The sequence below is a fragment of the Amblyomma maculatum genome, chromosome 1, assembly GCF_055883805.1.
Source record: "Amblyomma maculatum isolate TAMU_Amacu chromosome 1, ASM5588380v1, whole genome shotgun sequence".
Lineage (NCBI taxonomy): Eukaryota > Metazoa > Arthropoda > Arachnida > Ixodida > Ixodidae > Amblyomma > Amblyomma maculatum.
This window is the reverse complement of record NC_139344.1, coordinates 273,757,963-273,776,376: the sequence shown is the minus strand read 5'-3', so window position 1 is coordinate 273,776,376 and position 18,414 is coordinate 273,757,963. Positions and strand designations below refer to the sequence as shown.

Here is an 18,414-nt window from a genome sequence, read left to right as displayed (position 1 = left end):
GCAGACGCTTCGATTTGCCCCTACCAAATATCTGCACCGCAGCTGACTTTCACGGAGCGGCAAACGGGAGTCCAATCCGCCTCTCTTCTTGACGCATGGCGATTCTCGGCGCGCGAGTGTGCGCGCGTACGCTTTGTGGGTAGCCGCGTGGAGCATACACCGGTGGGCTGTCCATCGGAAATTATGTGCCGCTAGCGTGGGTAGTATTAACGCTTCTTGGTTACAGAGGGGTTCACCTGTTATGTTTTATATATCGAATTATGTCACGATCCCCTTCGTGTTCAATATATCTGGAATTGTTGCTGTACCTTGTGAATTCTGAAATAAAACGCTAACAATAGGTTTGCTATTTTTAATTTTATTCATTTTTTCCCATATTCATATTTGCAAACATTAATTGAAGCTGGTAGAAGGGCTCAGAATGCTTCTTGTCACTACAGAACATGCGCACATTTCTTGGCAGCTATATTTTTTTATTATGCAGGTATGCCCTGTGGCTTAAGTGGTTATTAAAAGTACAATTTTCTAGATAATTAGGCATATGTGTCTGTCATGCTGCTGTAGAGAGCGTTGCCTGCTTTGTTCTTATGCTTTGTGCGAAGCAATCCCCATGAAGCAACAGGCGTAATCACCAAGGTCTCGGAGCGTCTCTTTTGTGTTCCATCTGCTTTGTGTTTATGGCTCGTGCTTTCATATAACATTACAACTGCAATGGTAGTCTCCAGTTATGTTTGCTGTTAATGTCTCCAGAGTTAGTTTTAATTAGTAATTATACTCCCTTATTATTACAAATCTTTCGAACAACTCTATTCCCACATCAGCTTCTTGGTCTGTTCACTCTCGCAATACCATCTGATCTGCTAGCCTTCCAGGTTAGCTTTATTTCCCCTGGAAAGGTGGTGGTCCCGGATTCAAACCCTGGATCAAGCCGAATTCCATCGATACTGAGGGTCCTTAAGTAACTTAGTCGTAACGATTGCTAGTGATTTCTTGGGCTTGATAGGCTGTTTATCAAAAATGTGGGCCCTATTTGGTACCACATGCAATGTGTGCAAATTAATCACAACTTCTTGGGGCTCTGATGCCCAACAGCAGATGATTTGCAGGGACCACTTTGCATTAATTGGAACAGCTTCCAGATGACGCTGCCTTAGCAGCAGGAATTGTGGGCATGCCCTTGCCCTCTCAATGTATGCTTCTCTCCTCTGTCTTCTGACGCAGCAGCACTCCTCAGTCGACACTCGCTCAGTATTGTTAAAAATCTGGAAGGCTGTACATATGCAGATTTGTATTGACTGTAGAGCTGAAAAGGCCCGGTGCTAGGGCCCATGTGTCTACATATACTTGTGCCTGGTGGCTATTTTTAACTTCTGATAAGTTTACTGTCCAGAAATTCCCATCTGGTCACAGCCATCAGCAGGGTTATACCAGCATAACTAGTCAGACGTGCTTTTACTAGTGTAGCTTAGTTTTGAATGTGACATAAGAGTTCTTTAATTCTTTACCATGCAGTAGGTAGCTGTATCCCAGAGTGTTAAGTGGGAGGCTGTTTTTTCTGCTGGCAAAAGCCAGCGCAGTTCTGATGAAGTTGAATTGGAGCAAATTGCTCATTCTGAAAAGATTTTATTCAGCTGCTTACCTCTAAGAGAACTTGTTCCTGGGTGAGTTGGTTGCATTCCATTCTTAATATTTAAAGGCGCGAATAACATGGGACAAACACAATGAAGACTACAGGACGAAGCACCATGACACAACACAACATATCCAGCTGTCAATGTAAACAGGAAGAGGACATATAGAAGGGCCCACTATACTAGAAATATAGTTTAAGGTTTCCATTGATAACTGGATATGTTATGTCGTGGCACTTCGTCGTGTCGTCCTCACTGTGTTTTTCTCGTGTTATTCACACCTTTGAATATTAAGAATGCTTACCTCTAGTAGTAAATGTTTCTGTATGAAAAGACATTCACACAGAAGTATGCTTTAGATGGTGTGCTACTGCTTATGTTAACAGTAGTGCTAATTTAAAAGGTGAATCATAGTAGTCCAAGTAGTAAACCTTGTGGGACCCTTTATAAATACGACAGTCTGAGATTCCACATGCAAGTAAAAATCAATTTTTACATCAGCTTTAAAACTTTTCATTGACTTATTTTGAATGCCTTGGAGTAGCAGTTTAGTTAAATGGTATCAGCCTAGCCCTCTTGTTCAGTGCCATAGCTAAATTGTGTACAGATCATAGGAATTTTGTTACTTTGGAATATCCCGCTGCTTGAAAGCTGTACTGGTCACAATATATCAGGAAAGTACTGAACAATATGCTTATGCTTAATAACTTGAGAAGCTTGTAACAGTTAGTAATGAACTAGGCCTGCAATTAGTGCATGGTTGCTTCCTGCCAGATTTAAAAAAGAATGTTTTCCAAACATGGGGAATGTTAAATAGCCAATATATTTCACAAAATTAGTTAAATAATGGATATGCTATTCTGAATGCTCTCTACAAGAATATGACCAGCATGCCATTTGAAGAAGTTATGCCAAGCATCAGCCACCCTGGGAGTAGTTATAAGCAACACAGAAATTGGTTGATGCCATTATGACGAAACAATTGAAATGCTTATAAAGTAATCTAAGGATCAGAGCAGATATGACAATTGCTAACCCAGAAGTAGTCTTCCAAAACTTGGCAGTATACTTATTTTAGATTTAGAGAGAAGCATGTGCTGCATAGAAATATGGCTGTTACGACATGAACTTACCTCTGTATATGCCAACATATAGGATGAATGGAGGCTTTGCCATTATATAAGCATTTCTGGTTTCATGCTATGTGTTTCTTAGGGATGAATTGCGACATATGTTGTTAAGTAATGTTACAACACGCTGACATTGCAGCTTTCACAACAATGCAAGATCATCTCAAAGGAGGATGCTGACATCGTTTAAAAAAACGATGATGTGCCAACTATTCATTCAAATCAACCTTTCTTATAGCTTTTAATCTTTCACAAAAAGCGTCCTAACACTTCCTCTCCCTAGTCAAACACAATACTGCCTTGGTGGTGGCTGTAGGGGGATCTTTCCAAGTGTGAAATTCTTAGCCAAAAACTGTTCTTTTTCCTCGGCTGTCAACTCTTCCTCAGGTGTGTAGAGTTGCTTGGGTTCTGCTTTCCTCTGGGTATTTGCTGTACTTGTCAAGGGCTTGCTTTGCACTGATGCAGCTTGTGGCCGAGGTTGCAAGGTAGTGGTGACAGGTGCTGCTGATGGTGCTGCTGCTATTGATGCTGCAGGAGCTTGCAGCATGCCACCACCTACAGCTGTACAGGGAGTACAGAAGAATGATTAACGCCAATTCACTACAGGCAGCCACATACGATTACAGAACCCTGCTATAGTAAACTGACACTGAAGCCCCAGTTCATCTTCCATAGTCAACTGTACAGTTTTCCCCCTTTATAGTAAAGATGTTTTTGGTAAAAATCGGTTATAGTAAAGTGCGCCTGGCCGCGGCGACGACTCCCACGATATGACACCACCGCGCGCACTACCTAGAATTGCGAGACAAAGGTTTTTTGTAACTGAAAACAAAAAAAATAACACCGAGTGTTCCATTAAATGGCTTTACCACCATGCTTAGCAGCATTTAGGAGAAGCCTACTTTACAAAGGCCTTAAGGCCGTGAGGGAAAGCACGCAGCGCGTAGGAAAAAAAAATTAAAGCTGTCTATAAACATGGAAACTAAGCGGCACGGTCTGTTCAGAAAGTAAAGGAGAGTAAAAGTGCGGTAAGAAATTGGGAAGGGGAAGCAATGGGCGAACATTCACAGCACTGTGCAGCACGAAGCATGAGGCAGCAGAGGCAAAAAGTGGAGGTGCAGCATGTGCGGCCTTGCAGCGCTTGACTGCCATGCGCATTTATCATTTATTGCTTTTTAAAAGACTGAAACAGCAAAAAGTGACACCGTGTTCATGCAAGGCTTTGGTTTTCACATGAAATCAAACTTGGTTGCATTCGTAGCCATGTTGCCCTCATGCTTAAGAGGTATTTCCACAAGATGTAGAAAATTTTTAGAAAAAAACAAAACAAAACAAATTGCACGAACAGATGACAAGAGTGAGATGGACAGTATTTCAGTTCTTTTTTTCATTAAGCAACAAGAAGTTTTTATTAAGTGCCTATTTAACTACCAGACAGCATCTTCAGAACCATGTTATCACCAACAACTGATATAGTAAAGATTTTTGCTGATCCCAGTGACTTTACTATAAAGGGATTCTACTGTAGCAACAGCTGCATGTGGGAGAAAACAACTAAAACAGCCAAGGTATCAAGCCCCCTCATCAGTTGCATGACAGCACTATCACGCAAGTACATGCAGCAGTGTGCTCATCATGCTGCTACATTTGCTACAACTGCCTTTGCATTATGTGGCCAAGTAGCTGCAGCTACTGCAAAAATCTTCACAGGAATTTTTTACTTTCAGAGATTACAGAATGCATCTATAGTGCAAAGTGGAAGGCAGTCATTCATTCACAGAGATTAATTTGTTTTGTAAAATTCGATTTATCCACCCTTTAATCTGGTGCTGCTTCACCAAATGGGTATTCCATGCATGCCAACTTAAACTCAGGATGTCAGCATGCCAACAATGATGCATGTGATCTCACAAAACACAAATGCCAATAGTGTGTGAGGAAGCTAGTGAGAAAAAAGTGCTCCAGGCACTTGCAACACTGTAACAAGGACGATAACAGCACCTGTAACACCATGCAGTTGCTACTGTCAAATGATTATTACAGGGCAGAAATTTAACCTTACTCCTTTCTGTAGCTGCTTGTCATTTCAATGCCTTTCACTTCTATATTGCAGTGCCAAGGCAAAATTCCAGGTCATGGCACTTTTCAGTCTGTGCTGACCTCATCAGCTTCACTGTTGCTTTTGCTCTATTTCCATAAATGAAAGAGGAGTGTGTGCATTTGTAAAAGTTATATCATCAAACTTCCCCTTCCATGGCAGCTATGTGGTTGTTGAGCACAAGACGCTAAGGTTTCGCATAGTACAATGGTATGATGGTTATGTTTCAGCTTTTTCTTGTTGTGCATCATTGTCAGCCAGACTACACCCACTGCAGGAGTAAAGGTCTCTCCTATATCCCTCCAATTAACCGTCCTGTGCCAGCTACAGCCATGTATCTTATCCCAACAATATTCCCAATTTTATCTGCAGACTTTCTGCTGCCCTCTGCTGTGCTTGCCTTCCTTTGGAACCCACTCGTCCATCGATTATCTTGCCTTTTGCATTACATGTCCAAGTCAGAATCCTGATTTTGAGTAGAGCTGGATACAGCTCAAAAAAGCAGTGAAGCATGCCCTTCAAAGAAGGTCCTCCAGTCAACTGCGCTGACCGATTCTCATGATGTTGCGGTTAATTCCTTACTGTGGCATCACACATGAACAGCAGGTATGCTGGTAAAATGGGACTGACCGCGACATCACAAAAATCCCAGTCGACGCTATTGATTGGAGGGCCTCCTTCAAGAGGTATCTGCCACTGCGTTCTTGAGTTGCATCGAACTATAGGTTAGCCTGACCTGCCAAGCTCTCATCCTGTCTCATAATGTTGCACCTAATTTCCTTTCCATAACTTGCTGTATTGTTCAATTTACCTTAAACTCTATTCATTACCCTCTACATTTCTGCCCCATATGAGAGCACCAGTAAGATACAACAGTTGATTACTGTTATATGGATAATCTGGTAAACAATTGTTTGTCTCTTTGTTCCTCCCAGTCTCCTTGCTCCTCATTCTGCTTTGCGAGGTGCCCATGAGGTCTCAGTCATGGATGAGAGGTCGTCAACTTTAGCAAAAACTTGTTACAGCGACCAGGAAACCATGAGAAGCCATCTTCCGCGACATTGTAGTGACTGCGACGTGCTCATATAGGCGTTTCTACTGGTCCAGCCTTATATTGTCATTGGGCGAGTGAAATGGGAAGCAGAAAGACCGGGAAAATTGAGTTGAGGGCAACTTTTGGTTTGCTTTTATTCTAAAATTTCTTTCCATAATAACTCCCGTTTCAGTGCACTGATTCCTGAAATTTTTGTTTTGAGTCGGTACCTGCATAACATAAAGAATTAATCTAAAGCATAGCAGACGAACGTTGCAGGGCCCCTTTGATCGTCAGTGTTTCCCAGTCTATATCTCTGAACAACTCCAGTAAACATGCGGAGGATAGTACTGGAGATGTAGTGCCTCCCTGCTTGACACTTCGCCAGACATTTTAACATCATAAAGTGACATTGGCTATAAGGGACATCGTAGTAGAGAGCTCCAAAAATTATGACCACTTGATGTTCTGCAACATGCACTGACATTGCACACTATACGTGCATGGACTTCTCGTGCTTCGCCTCCATCGAAACACAGCCGCCATGGCTGGGATCGAACCCGCATCCTCAGGATCGGCAGCCGAGCGCCCCAGTGGCATAGTGTGAAATATTTTTCTGGGGGTGCTATATGCCACCGGTCTAAAAGGGGGGTGAGGGGGGCAGGCCAATAGGAGGTGGGGTGTAGGGGGAAGCAGCGCTCAGAAAATTTCAGAGGGTGCTCTGACACAAAGACACTCCCACTGACTATGCCCCTGCCACTGAGCCACCATGTTGGGGCATGCACCTTTATTACCCAATTGACAATGCGAATATGACGCATTATCAAGTAGCCATTACAAAAGCCAGCCTGGTTCCTTGGTTGATGGAAGTTTAAGGCTTTGCGGATTATATTAATGATTACTTTGGTAAAACCCTTGTATATAAATTGAGTCCGTGACAACCCATTTTTTTATGGATCAAGATTCTGGTATGCTAGAGGTCATGAGAAAGTATACACAGGGTGGCCAGTTTTTCTAGCAAGAGCTCTCCATCGTCCTTCAAAGGATACGCAGTCATCTGATTCTTACTAGCTTCCCTCTCTGCATTGCTTCTAATGCTTTCTTTACATCCATAACCAGCATGATGTTCAATTCCTCTGCACCACTGAGACTGTCATTAATTTGTCTGCTGTGTAGAACTCCTTCACTCCTTCAAATATCTTATCTATAATGGTAATGGTATTGCCCTCCTTGTCACTTAGTGCGTACATCCAGTTTTTGCCTCTGCCCAATTTCCTGGTGACTGCTTGTAGGGATATTAGGTCTATGGTAGACTCCCTGCCTGCTACAATTCCTTATATCTGCTAACTGATGCTTATTAACCTTGACAGCCCTACAAGTTTTATCTGTGTGATCAAAGGCTTTGATGGTTTGGCATTCTTAATCAGATCTTTAGTCTCCAAAGATACCTTACTGAAATCCCGTGTAACCATTCTACCCTCTACTTATCTGGTGTACTCCGTAATGATATCTGTGAGACTGTCATTCACTGCTTGAACACTAAGGTCATCACCCTCAATTAAAGCGGAATACCTGTTCTGCACCAGATACTAAATTTCTCTACTTTTCGTCGTAGTGCTAACTCACCAAATAGGCTTGTTTTTTAACAGTTTCTTCTGCTCCCTCTTAAGTCTATTCCGATTTAAGACCTTACCATTCTTGGGAACATTTCAATATACCTTGCTGCTTCTGCTGCTTACTAGCTTCAAGGATGAATGATTTGCAGAAGTGGCAAGAGCAGCAATGTACATTACTTGGTGAAAGGTGACTTACACAATGAAATAGCAAACAGTTTGCCTAATAGAAATTTCTCAGTATGGCATGGTATATGGTGTATTATATGGGGGTTAACATCCTGGAGTAGCATAGGTTACAAGGGACACTTCAGAGACATTAATTCAGATGTTCTTTAATGCGGGCTGACACCACACTGCACACAGCCACTTTTACATTTCGCCTCCATCACAATGCAGCCAGTACAGCCAAGCTCGAACCCATGCCCTTAGGCTCAGTAGCCGCCTTATTTCTCTAGCACACATGAAAGGACAAAAGTCCAACTTTCACATCGACAAGTACGGTCCGAGACTACTGGCTGATACAAAAGTTATCAGCTTTGGTTGCAGTTTGCGTGGTACAGAGACTTTTGTCCCGGATAGTACACTAATGTGTATATTCAAGTTTTGCATGGACAAGTGCTTTATACAGCAGCAGCTTACAGAAAGAAAGAGGCACACAAATCTCTTAGAACATGTGACCATGCATGCAGGTGCATTGCTAACAATATAAAGTCAAAACTCGATTTAACGAAAGTCGATTTAACGAAGATATCCCGATTCCCCCTCAAATGCCCATATGGTCCAATGCTTTGATAAACTGGAAACAATTAAATTAATTTCGCTATCTGTCCCGATTTAACAAACATTTTGCTGAAAATGAAGGTGAAAAAGTCTATTTTTGGTCTATTTTGTACAAAACGGTCAAGAATGTATCGACTGCGAGCCAACGGTAGCATCATGTAGCAACTATGTCCCGCTTTTGCCGAACTGTGCGGTGCGAAACGCGAGTTATAGACTTTAATTCACGCGACTTTGCAAGCAGTGAATAGCCGGCTCATTGACCCTAGTGTCGGCAGCGGTGCTGCATGCCAACACCAGGACAAATTAAGGTTGCCTTTAATCTGATGAGACAGTTCGTCAGAACACGAGAAAAGAACACACGAAAAATCCGGGCAGATGTTGCTTACAAACCGCAAGCAAGCAAAGATCAGCAACGTGTTTGCTGGGCAAAAGGAATTTAGTCCCACCCTTCTTTGCCGAGTAACATTTTCGTTGCTTTTCTTCATACGCGTTATCGTTGTCGATGGTTGTGCGAGTCGCAATTTTATTGTAGCAACATAGCATAGTGGACACGTTGGTATTGCATTTAAAGATGACGTAACAGTACAGCTTCAATAGGCCTTTATTTAAGTTGTGCTGTTAGGTCCTTTCAAAACGAGATTTCATTTTCAGTGCAATTATGTTTCCCAAATATCATGCCGCGCTACTTCCTTGTTGCCGCGACACCATATAATAAATCGACTGTATTGGATTAAGTGACAGAGAAATACCTCACGCGATTTAACAAAGTTCCCGATTTAACGAAATATTCCATGGCTCCCAACAATTTGGTTAAATAGAGTTTTAACTGTATCATTTGTCCTAGGCTTCCAAGAGAGGGTAGTCTCTAGGCAGATGCCTATATATGTCGTGTGTGTATTATGGCACATAAGCAACTAACTTCACTGTGCACCAAACACCAGGGTTGATGTGTTAGCTTTGCAGATGAGGACTAAAGTATTTTAAAGGCCTGTTTCCTCCAAGAAAAAAAAAAAAAAAAAAGGAAATTTTGTCACATCCATTTTCTCCTAGGAGCAAGCTGGCCCATTTATATGAACATAAAGATGTGCTAGCTTGTTGCACTCATATGGCCAACTTTCTTTGAAGTTTCTTATAGTCTTTGTCACATTTACCATGTTTTACATCTAACAACACAGCGGTTGGAATAGAGTACTGATGTGTCAATGTTGCCTCATCCTGTGAAGTTTATGTTATGAAATAAATTACGCACCCATCTGCAAGCAACCGAATCCATGAATGAAATGATCGAGGCAAGTTTATATAACACAAGAAAAAGAAGCCAAAGAACAAATCTTGCAGAAAACAGGAACTGAACGAAGCATGACATCAAAGCCATCAGCAGTCCAAAATTATTTTAGACAGAATATCCTCAATTCATGAAAGTATGCTGCAGTCACTATTTAGTTTTAAACATTTAAACAATGTAAAACCTGAGGCTTTAAAAGGACATGTGCAATGGAACCCTATGTTCAGAGCAGCAGTAAGTTTGTAAGCAAAGGGCATATGCTGCATGCTTGCAAAACACATGCTGCTAAAGTGAAGAAGAAGAAGGAGGTTAGAGAGCGGGCTTGTCGTTCTAGCACATTATGTTCATCGAAGCAGGGATAAAGCAGTAGGAAAGTGTAATGCACTAATGCGCCAGATGGGGATGGATTGAAATTAGTCGACTTCCGTAGCACATATAAACATGATCACATCGCATTAGGAAGAGAGTTAGCTGCTCGTACTGAAAGATTGAAACTTTAGCGGTGTAAGAGGAAACTACCTTAGGTGTTTAAATTATGTAACACCATGGAAAGCAAATGCACTGTATATCTAAGTGAAGCAAGTCATAGATGTTCGGGGTAGAGGTAGGGAGGTAAACATATTTGCAGGAAGTAATGTCTGGCACTAAAGGAGATTGAAAATATGCACGGGTTTAGATATTCTGATTTTAACTGTCAATTTTTCCTTTTTAGAGCAAAAAACAACTAAGTTTCTAAATACAAAGTTTAACACATTGTAGCTTTGTAAAATAAACATAAGATTATGCCTATGTTAGGCATAATTCAAGCCCCATAATGGTCATTTTTAAAAATTAAATTTGAGCTAAGATGTTTTTAGTACAACTACCACCCTTTGTCATCTGATGTTGGCTGAACAAACATTTGTGTTGTATGAGCCCTACCCACTGCAAACTGGAGTCTGACACAAAATACATGATGAGCTGGAACTTGTCACGAGCCAGAAATGTCAGCCAGCTTGTGAAGAGTCTGGCTCATTCAAATCCGCTAGGAGTTTAATGCAGAAAAAACTATGCCTTTAATAACACTGTAATAACTGGTTTCTGCACTCTAAGTAAATACATAAATACAGCAAAACTAAAAAAAAAAAAAAAAAAAAAAAAAACGAAATAAGTTTTAAGAGGGCAAAATAGCTTTACAAGTAGCATCGAAACATTATTTCTTGGTTGAAATCTAACCTTAATACAATGTTTTTAATGTCATTTTTTTTCTAACTTTGCTCAAACTTTACTAACAATACAATAATCTTTATACAGTAAAACCTTGTTATAGTAAGCTCAAATATAGCAAAGTGAAACTGATGTCAAATTTCATCTTCACTAGACTGCATAGTTTCTTCTCTTTACAGTAAGAGTTTTTAAAAAAACTGGTTATATTAAAGTGCGTGCGGCTGCAGCGACAAACTTGCTACGAAATGACATCGAGGGAATGCACACAACCTGGGATAGTGATGCAAAGGTTTTTTTTTTTTTTTTTTCTGGGGGGGGGGAATAACCATCAAGCGGTGTTTCTTAAGTTGTCTTTACAACCAAGCTCATCAGCTTTGAACAGAAGCTTGGTTTACAAGAGCCTTGGAGCCGTAACGCAAGGCGTGCAGCATGATGGGGAAAAAAAAAAAAAAAAAAAAGTAAAGCTAGAACGTGGAGAGAAGGTGGCGCGGTCCACTGAGGAAGTAAAAGTGCAGCAAGAAGCGGCTGAAAGCTCGCAGCGCTGGGCAGCGCGAAGTATGAGGCAGCGGTAGCAAGAATTATATGTGCGGTTTTGCCGTGCTTGACTGTGTTGCTCGCGTTCCACCTCTTGCGACAGAAACAGTGAAAGACGACGCTGTGTTCACGCAAGGCTTTAGTTTTCACATGAAATCAAAGTCTTGCTGTATGTAAATGCAAAACCCAATATTGAAAAAAAAAAAATAATAAATAAATAAAAATCGCATAAAGAGGCAATGAGAAAGGTTGGAAGGTATTTTGGATTGTTTCTTTTATGAATCAACATGACGCATTTAGTAAGCAGCCATTTAACTACTGGTAGCATTTTTAGGGGCTGTGTCATCCCCAACAATGTATATTTAAAGACCTTAATATAGTAAAGACTTTTTCCACTCTGAGTGACTTTATTATAGTGGGGCTCTACTGTATAACAATTACAATTCCACAACATTCAAATAATGAGGGAGCAGACATAGCACATGCATATTAGCAGTTTTAGTCAACTTTGCATGAAGAATAAAACAACAGCAAGAATAGCACAGTACAATGTAGCACTACTACGGCATGTCACACCCAAGCACTCCCCTAATGCAGTTAATTCCAGCTCATGCTTATGAGCAACGCCCTCAAATGTGTTATTGGTGATTTATTTATATAAACAAGTAGTTTTTAAACAATTCTTGAAATATACTTATTATCTGTGGTTGACACTCAACTAAGAGGTTTAGTTGCAAAGTTCTGTAAAGTTCATCATTATAAAAAAAATGAGAGAAAAAGCCCTATAATAGTGGTAAGTATGAAGTAAGCTTATGTCGATCTCGAATGTTTCTTTAACTGTTTTCATAACATAAGTTAGTGCTCCAGAAGCAATAGTGAATATACTAGCAATGCTAATGAAGATTTTTGTCTGTACTTCCATTAAGCTGGTCACTGTTTTGACTAGGTATGAAATGTTAATACTGCAACAGGTTTTATGTGTTATGTACCTATTGGCATGTTACACTTATGCATGTTTATAATATAATTTATAGTTTTATGCAGGATGGTACATAAATGTTTCGAATATAAAAGCCTGTTACTTGTTCAGTTACTACATGTTACACAAATGTTCCATTGGCAATCTTTTTTTTTCTTTTCTGGAGTGCTGTGTAAACATTTGAAAACAACAAGTAATGTTACATGTTACACTAATGTTAGGTTAACATTATTACCCAACAAATGATATTTCAACATTCATAACAAAAATAGCATTATTATAACCTTTTATGCTACCTGTGTACTTCACATGCTGTCATGGTTAGTCATGCAAGTTTTAATGGGCATTTTTGCTGAAAAGCTACAATGCAGCTATTAATGGCAGTCAAAGATATAGACTTGCACAGTGGTTATCCAGTTATGCTATGAACTCATTTTGTCAAAAGTTCCAGGAGTACACTGCCAACTAAAGCAGTCTGTGGGACATGCAGTGAACAAATGCTCTAGATGGTCAAAGCAGCTGTGCCCATTGATGTCACATGCTTCCACAGCCATAGCAACAAAACTGGAGCACAACTTTACCCTTGGCAATTCATCATGTGTGCTCCTAGAAAAATGGCACATCTTCCCACATTATTTCACAAAGCTGAAGACAACAGCACTAAGTCCCAGCTTCACAGAGGTGCCCCAATACAGCAGAAAGCAGCTTTAACCCGAGCTACTTAGATTTTCATGATGGTGCAGGTGCAGCATGATCAAGATTAAATGAACAACTTGCAACACATTAACACAAGGTAAAAAATCTGTGCATACGTAATGTGCAAACGTGCATACATAATGCATTCTCCACGAGGACAGGCTTACATAATTAAAACCGTTCAGGAGACAGCTTACGTTTACCAAATGGTGTTGAAAGAACCACAGCAGTGGCACCATCACGAAGGTTTTTCTGAAAAAAAAAAAAAATAATAATAATAATAAATAATAACGAAATAAGATAAGCCAGATTTTGTTGGGTAGAACTGCACTTTGATTTTACTGCTTTGTTACGACATGAATGCTGACACCCTAGCAGACAATATTTAAAGATGTAGAGGTACTTACCAGGCAATTTTTCACATCTGCAGGCATTAACATCAAGTGTTGAATGTTTCGCTGCACATTCAGGGCAGCTTGTTTCAAACGGACGATCTGAAATGAGAAATGTACATCTTTCTTTACCTCACTGAAAAGAGAGTGCAGCTCTACATATACTATACATCTATTTTTACTTACCCAATCACAGACTGTTCCTGCTCTACATGCATTATAGTAATCTAACCGTGCTTCTTCCATGGAAATGTCAAAAAACCCAGGGTACAACACATCATTTCCAAATGGCCCATAGCATGTGAACAGCCACTGGCCACCTTCTTGCCACTGCTTCATGTCCAAAATTACAGTGGTTTCATCACTGAAAGAAGCCCAAAACAATGCGGTGCCTCAAGAAGCATTCTCGAGAACAGACCAGCAGAATCTCGTAAAAAGAGCGTCAGGCAGCTCAAAATTTTTGTGGAATGAATTGGCTTGCTTTAAGGCGGCAGACTTGCACGCATCTCCCACCTGGACTGCAGTTCGCTGCTCTCCTCAGTTTTGGTCACCTGCTGAAATGCCTTGTTGAAATCAAATTTTCCAGCCGCTGCCTTCACTGAAATGTCGCTTTTCGAGGTGTCGCGAAGAACATGAAACCGGTTCTGTTGCTGCGGTTCATATTCATAATAGTTGCTGTTCGAGTGCCGGTTTCGCGGTGGCGAGTGGTACGTATCGCCGTATCGCCTTTGATAACTTTCTTTACGGTACTGCTCTTCTCGATCGTGATGGCGAACATTCTTAAGTGCGGCGTTGAAATCAAAGTTACTCGCCTTACCGCTGCGTGAAGGGCCTGAAAGAAACCACAGTAATGAGGTGCTGTGACAGTACAAGGAACACCTTCGTAGTCTTCCACACACTTCTATAGGGCACTCAAACTGAGCACTGCGGTGCGTGCGGCTTGCGTACAAAATGTCACTTACTGTTCATGGTTCGAAAATCTTTATCGAGCCCATGGGGCTGTGGCAAGTGTCCCAAACGCCCGCCGCAGCGTGCTGCTTGAGTGCTCTTGACAAGTGTTAGAAGTGCTGTAATGCATGCAGACTGAAAATCTCACGTGGTTCTACGTATTCTTCGTCGTCGTATTCTAAAGGGGGGTGCAAAAAACGGCATCGGTCTCCAAACCGACACCGTCCTTGCATATAATACCAGCACACAGACATTCTGAAAGTCTTGCCACTATTACGCAGAAGACTGGAGCCGAAGCAACCGACGTTGACAGACTTCGCAAACCGCGCCAACTACACCACTGCTGCCACTGCTATCACACGCTCCGACGCTCCGACCTGGCTCCGACTGCTCTGACACCCACCAAAAGGCAAGATTAAGCTATTCATCTTATCCGTTCTTTTCACACGCAAATAAGCATAGCAGTAGTCATGGGAAATGCGGTAAATGTTGCTTTATGGTATTTCGCATTACCAAGCTTCCAAGTTTTCAACACTACTGATACGAAACTGAGGGTTCGGTGTATTGTTTAATAATGATGATAACTTGTTTTTGTTAGCACCAGCGAAAGAGCCATCTGCAGCTGGAGTCGCAGCTGTTCGTAAACGCACATCTAAAGTTGAAGGAACCACGGCTGAGTTGTGGAAACGAACGGGAAGTTTGGTAGTGGTGTTTGCGTCAACACTGAACGAGTCTTGTCCAGATACGAAAATGCTTCACCTCCCTTCAGTTCCCATGAGTCGATGCATTCTGGGAGTTACTACCTAAGTTTCACAGGCAAGTTGGTCTGTGATGATGGGCCCCTGGGCATGTGAACTGAAAGATTCGTACAGGCAGCTGATATCTTTGACAGAGACAAAATATGCGTTGTCGCTCGTCATTTGGAACCATTGTTACGGCTGATGGAAGCTGCAGGACGACTTTGTATAACGCCTATTGACGTGTTCTGTCTGTATTTTGTTATTTCATGAGACAAGTTTGTTGGAGGTACTTGTTTTTTTTTTTTTTTTTTTTTTTTTTTTTTTTTTGAATAACGGTGCCGAGTTATTCCGTGTGGCCGTCTCGAAGGGCTACCAAGTCTGTCATTCAACTAGGCTTGAGTACGGGCCCAGTGAGGTCCTTGTGCCCCGGTCGTAGTTCGACCACACCTTAGTACAGCTCCCATTCCTTTCTTTTTGTTTGCCCTGCAACAGCTTACGGCATCGTCTACTCTTGCATGGAGGCAACAAGTCTTTGCTGAGCGAGCAGTGTTTTGCGCCTGAACCATCAATCAGCGTAACGTAGCCATGAGCCATGTGGATCTCAAAGTAGTTCTTCTAGGCAAAGAGTACGGTGGCAAGACCAGCCTAGTCGAGCGGTACCTCTATGACCGTTTCGACGCATCAACTCCATATCAAAACGTACGTATTGAAGGCACGCAACACGGTATAAAACTCGAAAGCTGCTTCGAACAGTGCTTTCTTTTGCATCTTTCTTTTTTTCAGACAATAGGCGCAGCTTATGGTGCAAAACAAATCGCCGTGCGAAATCGGAGGATCACCCTTGGCATCTGGGTAAGTGCTTGGTTTGTGCTCATTCGATAACACAAATGTTAAGTTTACTACATGGAATGCGCTAGAAGTTTCTCAGAAGAAAGTGTGACCTGTCGGAAGGACCTCATTGATGGAAATCATGTTCATAACAAATACAGCATTCGTTGCTGTTTGCCGAGGGACAGGCGCCAAGTTGCAGCAGCTGAAGTTTAGTGCACTTGGCTAGCACGCTCCCCAAATTTTCCTCGTGTTTCTGTTCATCCACCGTTCTCTCAGTACTTTCAATCATGAAAAAATAGCTCTTCCTTGTCATCTAATTTGTATAAAACCAATTCTCTCCTGCATTTTGCTTAGCCAAAAGAAGGAAAGTAGAGGGGGATTTCTGTAATTAGGTTAATAAAGCAGTGGGGCTTTCAAGTTGCCAAAAGGGGTCAGTGTGATGAGAATTTTCTGAAAATAGAATGGACCTCTGAAACGCAGTACTCATGGTGAAAAAAAATTATCTACACATTCGTTTTTCCTTGCTTAATTAATTTCGTATGGTAAAAATTATTAAGTACATTTATGTCACCAAGCAGTTCTTATCATAACAAGTGCTGATTGATGGTATTGCATATAGAAAATGAGAGCTTCTTGTGCTTATATTGAATCTTTTCCGTCAACTGGGATCCAAATTCTCAAGTTTCAAAATAGGTGCATAGCTGTTCTGAATGCTGGATAAAAAACAAAAATAACATTGCAATTTGAAATATGCCACAGGAGTTTTAAAATATAGCAATTATGTAGTGTCCCATTATTTAAGTTTCTTTTGTTTGAGCAAATTGAAGCTTCTAAAGGTGATTGATTACATGTGCTATTTTATTTACAAAACTTATAAGAACTCAAGAACTGTTTCATCCTGAATACCTGCTTGAAGTTGTACCTTTTTAACTAGGTGCATAATATCTGTAAATGAAAGGCTACAATTGTAAAAAAAAAAAAGATACTGATGTAAAATACCTGACACAGTACAAAGTAATATATTTGTAATGTATGCCTCTGCATACAGAGGCTGTTTGAAAAGACAGAGAATTTGTTCTAGTAGTACCCCTGCTACATGGGCACAAAAAAATGACATTAAATACCTAATGCCTTTAGTTTTAATGCCATTCACATGGTGCTACACACGTGAAATCTAATGGCATTTGTCCTAATGTCGTTCGCTACGTAATGAACTCATTCCACCTGCATTTGACGATGTAATTGGTATTCTTGTGTCCAGTGCTTATGCCAGCTAGCATACATTTCCCATATCAAAAAGTAGTCTATTAACCAGAAAGTATATTCGTAATACCTAGTTTAGATCAGCATCTACACAAGTAATTGCTTCCAACTTCGTCGCAACATTTCACTATTGTGGCCAAATGTGACCACAGGTGGCCCTTGTTGGCTAGTACTTTGCTTGTACCTGTTAGTTTTTTTGCTAAGAATGAACACCATTTGCCAAAAAATACCTTTACTTTATATTTTTCTAACACTGAAAGCTGTATCAACAGATAAAAAAAAAAAAAAAAAAAGTATCATATCCTTTGCAACTTATTTATGAAAAGGCTATATCGTCATCATCAAAAAGTCAAATGACATTAAATCCCTCCGTGTAGCACTGGCCGTAAAAATAGTTGTATTAAGCAGTTTAAGGCACTAAGCGCTTAATGCCATTTTTCGTGCCTGTGTGGCAGGGGCATAAGTGTGCCTTGACAGTCAAATGGCCGAAACGTAAGCACGATAGGTCAAGTAAAAACACAATAACGTGAAATGAACATGGGGATGGAATCTTGATACGATTCTCATGGGTATTGAAAATTAAAATGTATCCGAAAATCGTATTACTCAAAATTGGCTCCAAAAAGTAACAAGGACGAATACTTGGCACAGAACTTGCTTTTATCTCAGTGAGATCTGTCACTTTAGGCTAGGCTTGGGTTGCACTTTGGAAAGGAGAGGTGCGACGGCTCATTATGTGAGTGGTCTCTCTGTACAAGGTCTTGCCAAACATCAATATTTGGCCATGAGCCTATTGTCTCCAAGAACTTTTTTTCTGCCTTTTGAAGTGAAAATTTACACCATGAGTTTTCATACAATCCATGATCATATTTTAATTAGTAAGGATTATATTAACCGTACGAAGATGCAGTACCTTATTAGGGCAATTTATTAATTAAGAGCGCACTGTCATTTCATGTTAACTTTCCTTGAGCCAGAAGTCTCTAGCACAGGGGTGGAAGCTGCTCCATTTGCTCCTTCCTGCTCCAAACTGCTTTTCCTGCTCCAAAATACAATACTGCTCCAGAACTGCTCCAAACCGGCTGCCTCGATATTCTGCCATCAAATTTAGCAGAGCACGGAGTTTTGCTGCACAGGTGACTATTAATGATACTTCTTCAAAAAATGTGGTTCGATGCAATTTGATTAAGTGACAGTGAGAAGCAGTTGGGGCAGGGGCATGCTGTGAGTTCCATGTACACGCTCTCAGGGC

At 40.9% G+C, this 18,414-nt stretch overlaps 2 protein-coding genes across 6 annotated transcripts in view; one reads left to right on the top strand and one right to left on the bottom strand.

Annotated features, from left to right (window-relative positions):
* Window positions 1–2,973: 2,973 nt before the first annotated feature.
* On the bottom strand, window positions 2,974–14,876 carry LOC146206568 (nucleoporin NUP42-like). Its single transcript, XM_084591300.1, has 6 exons — window positions 14,477–14,876; window positions 13,894–14,212; window positions 13,567–13,744; window positions 13,396–13,482; window positions 13,186–13,240; window positions 2,974–3,322 (listed from the first exon to the last, which is right to left on the bottom strand). The coding sequence occupies exons 1-6, from the start codon at window positions 14,580–14,582 to the stop codon at window positions 3,045–3,047; spliced, it is 1,023 nt and encodes a 340-aa protein (XP_084447426.1). The 5' UTR covers window positions 14,583–14,876; the 3' UTR covers window positions 2,974–3,044.
* Window positions 14,877–14,917: 41 nt separating this feature from the next.
* Window positions 14,918–18,414, top strand: part of LOC146206567 (ras-related protein Rab-24-like) — a 36,114-nt gene continuing 32,617 nt past the window's right edge. For 2 of the 5 annotated variants that reach the window (XR_014704461.1, XR_014704460.1), the window contains exons 1-3: window positions 14,918–15,144; window positions 15,561–15,767; window positions 15,852–15,920. Coding sequence is in view for 3 of the 5 variants with exons in the window: in XM_084591299.1 (XP_084447425.1) it covers window positions 15,654–15,767; window positions 15,852–15,920 (183 nt within the window). In the remaining 2 variants the exon portion in view is untranslated. The other 3 variants (XM_084591299.1, XM_084591297.1, XM_084591298.1) reach the window with 3 other exon arrangements.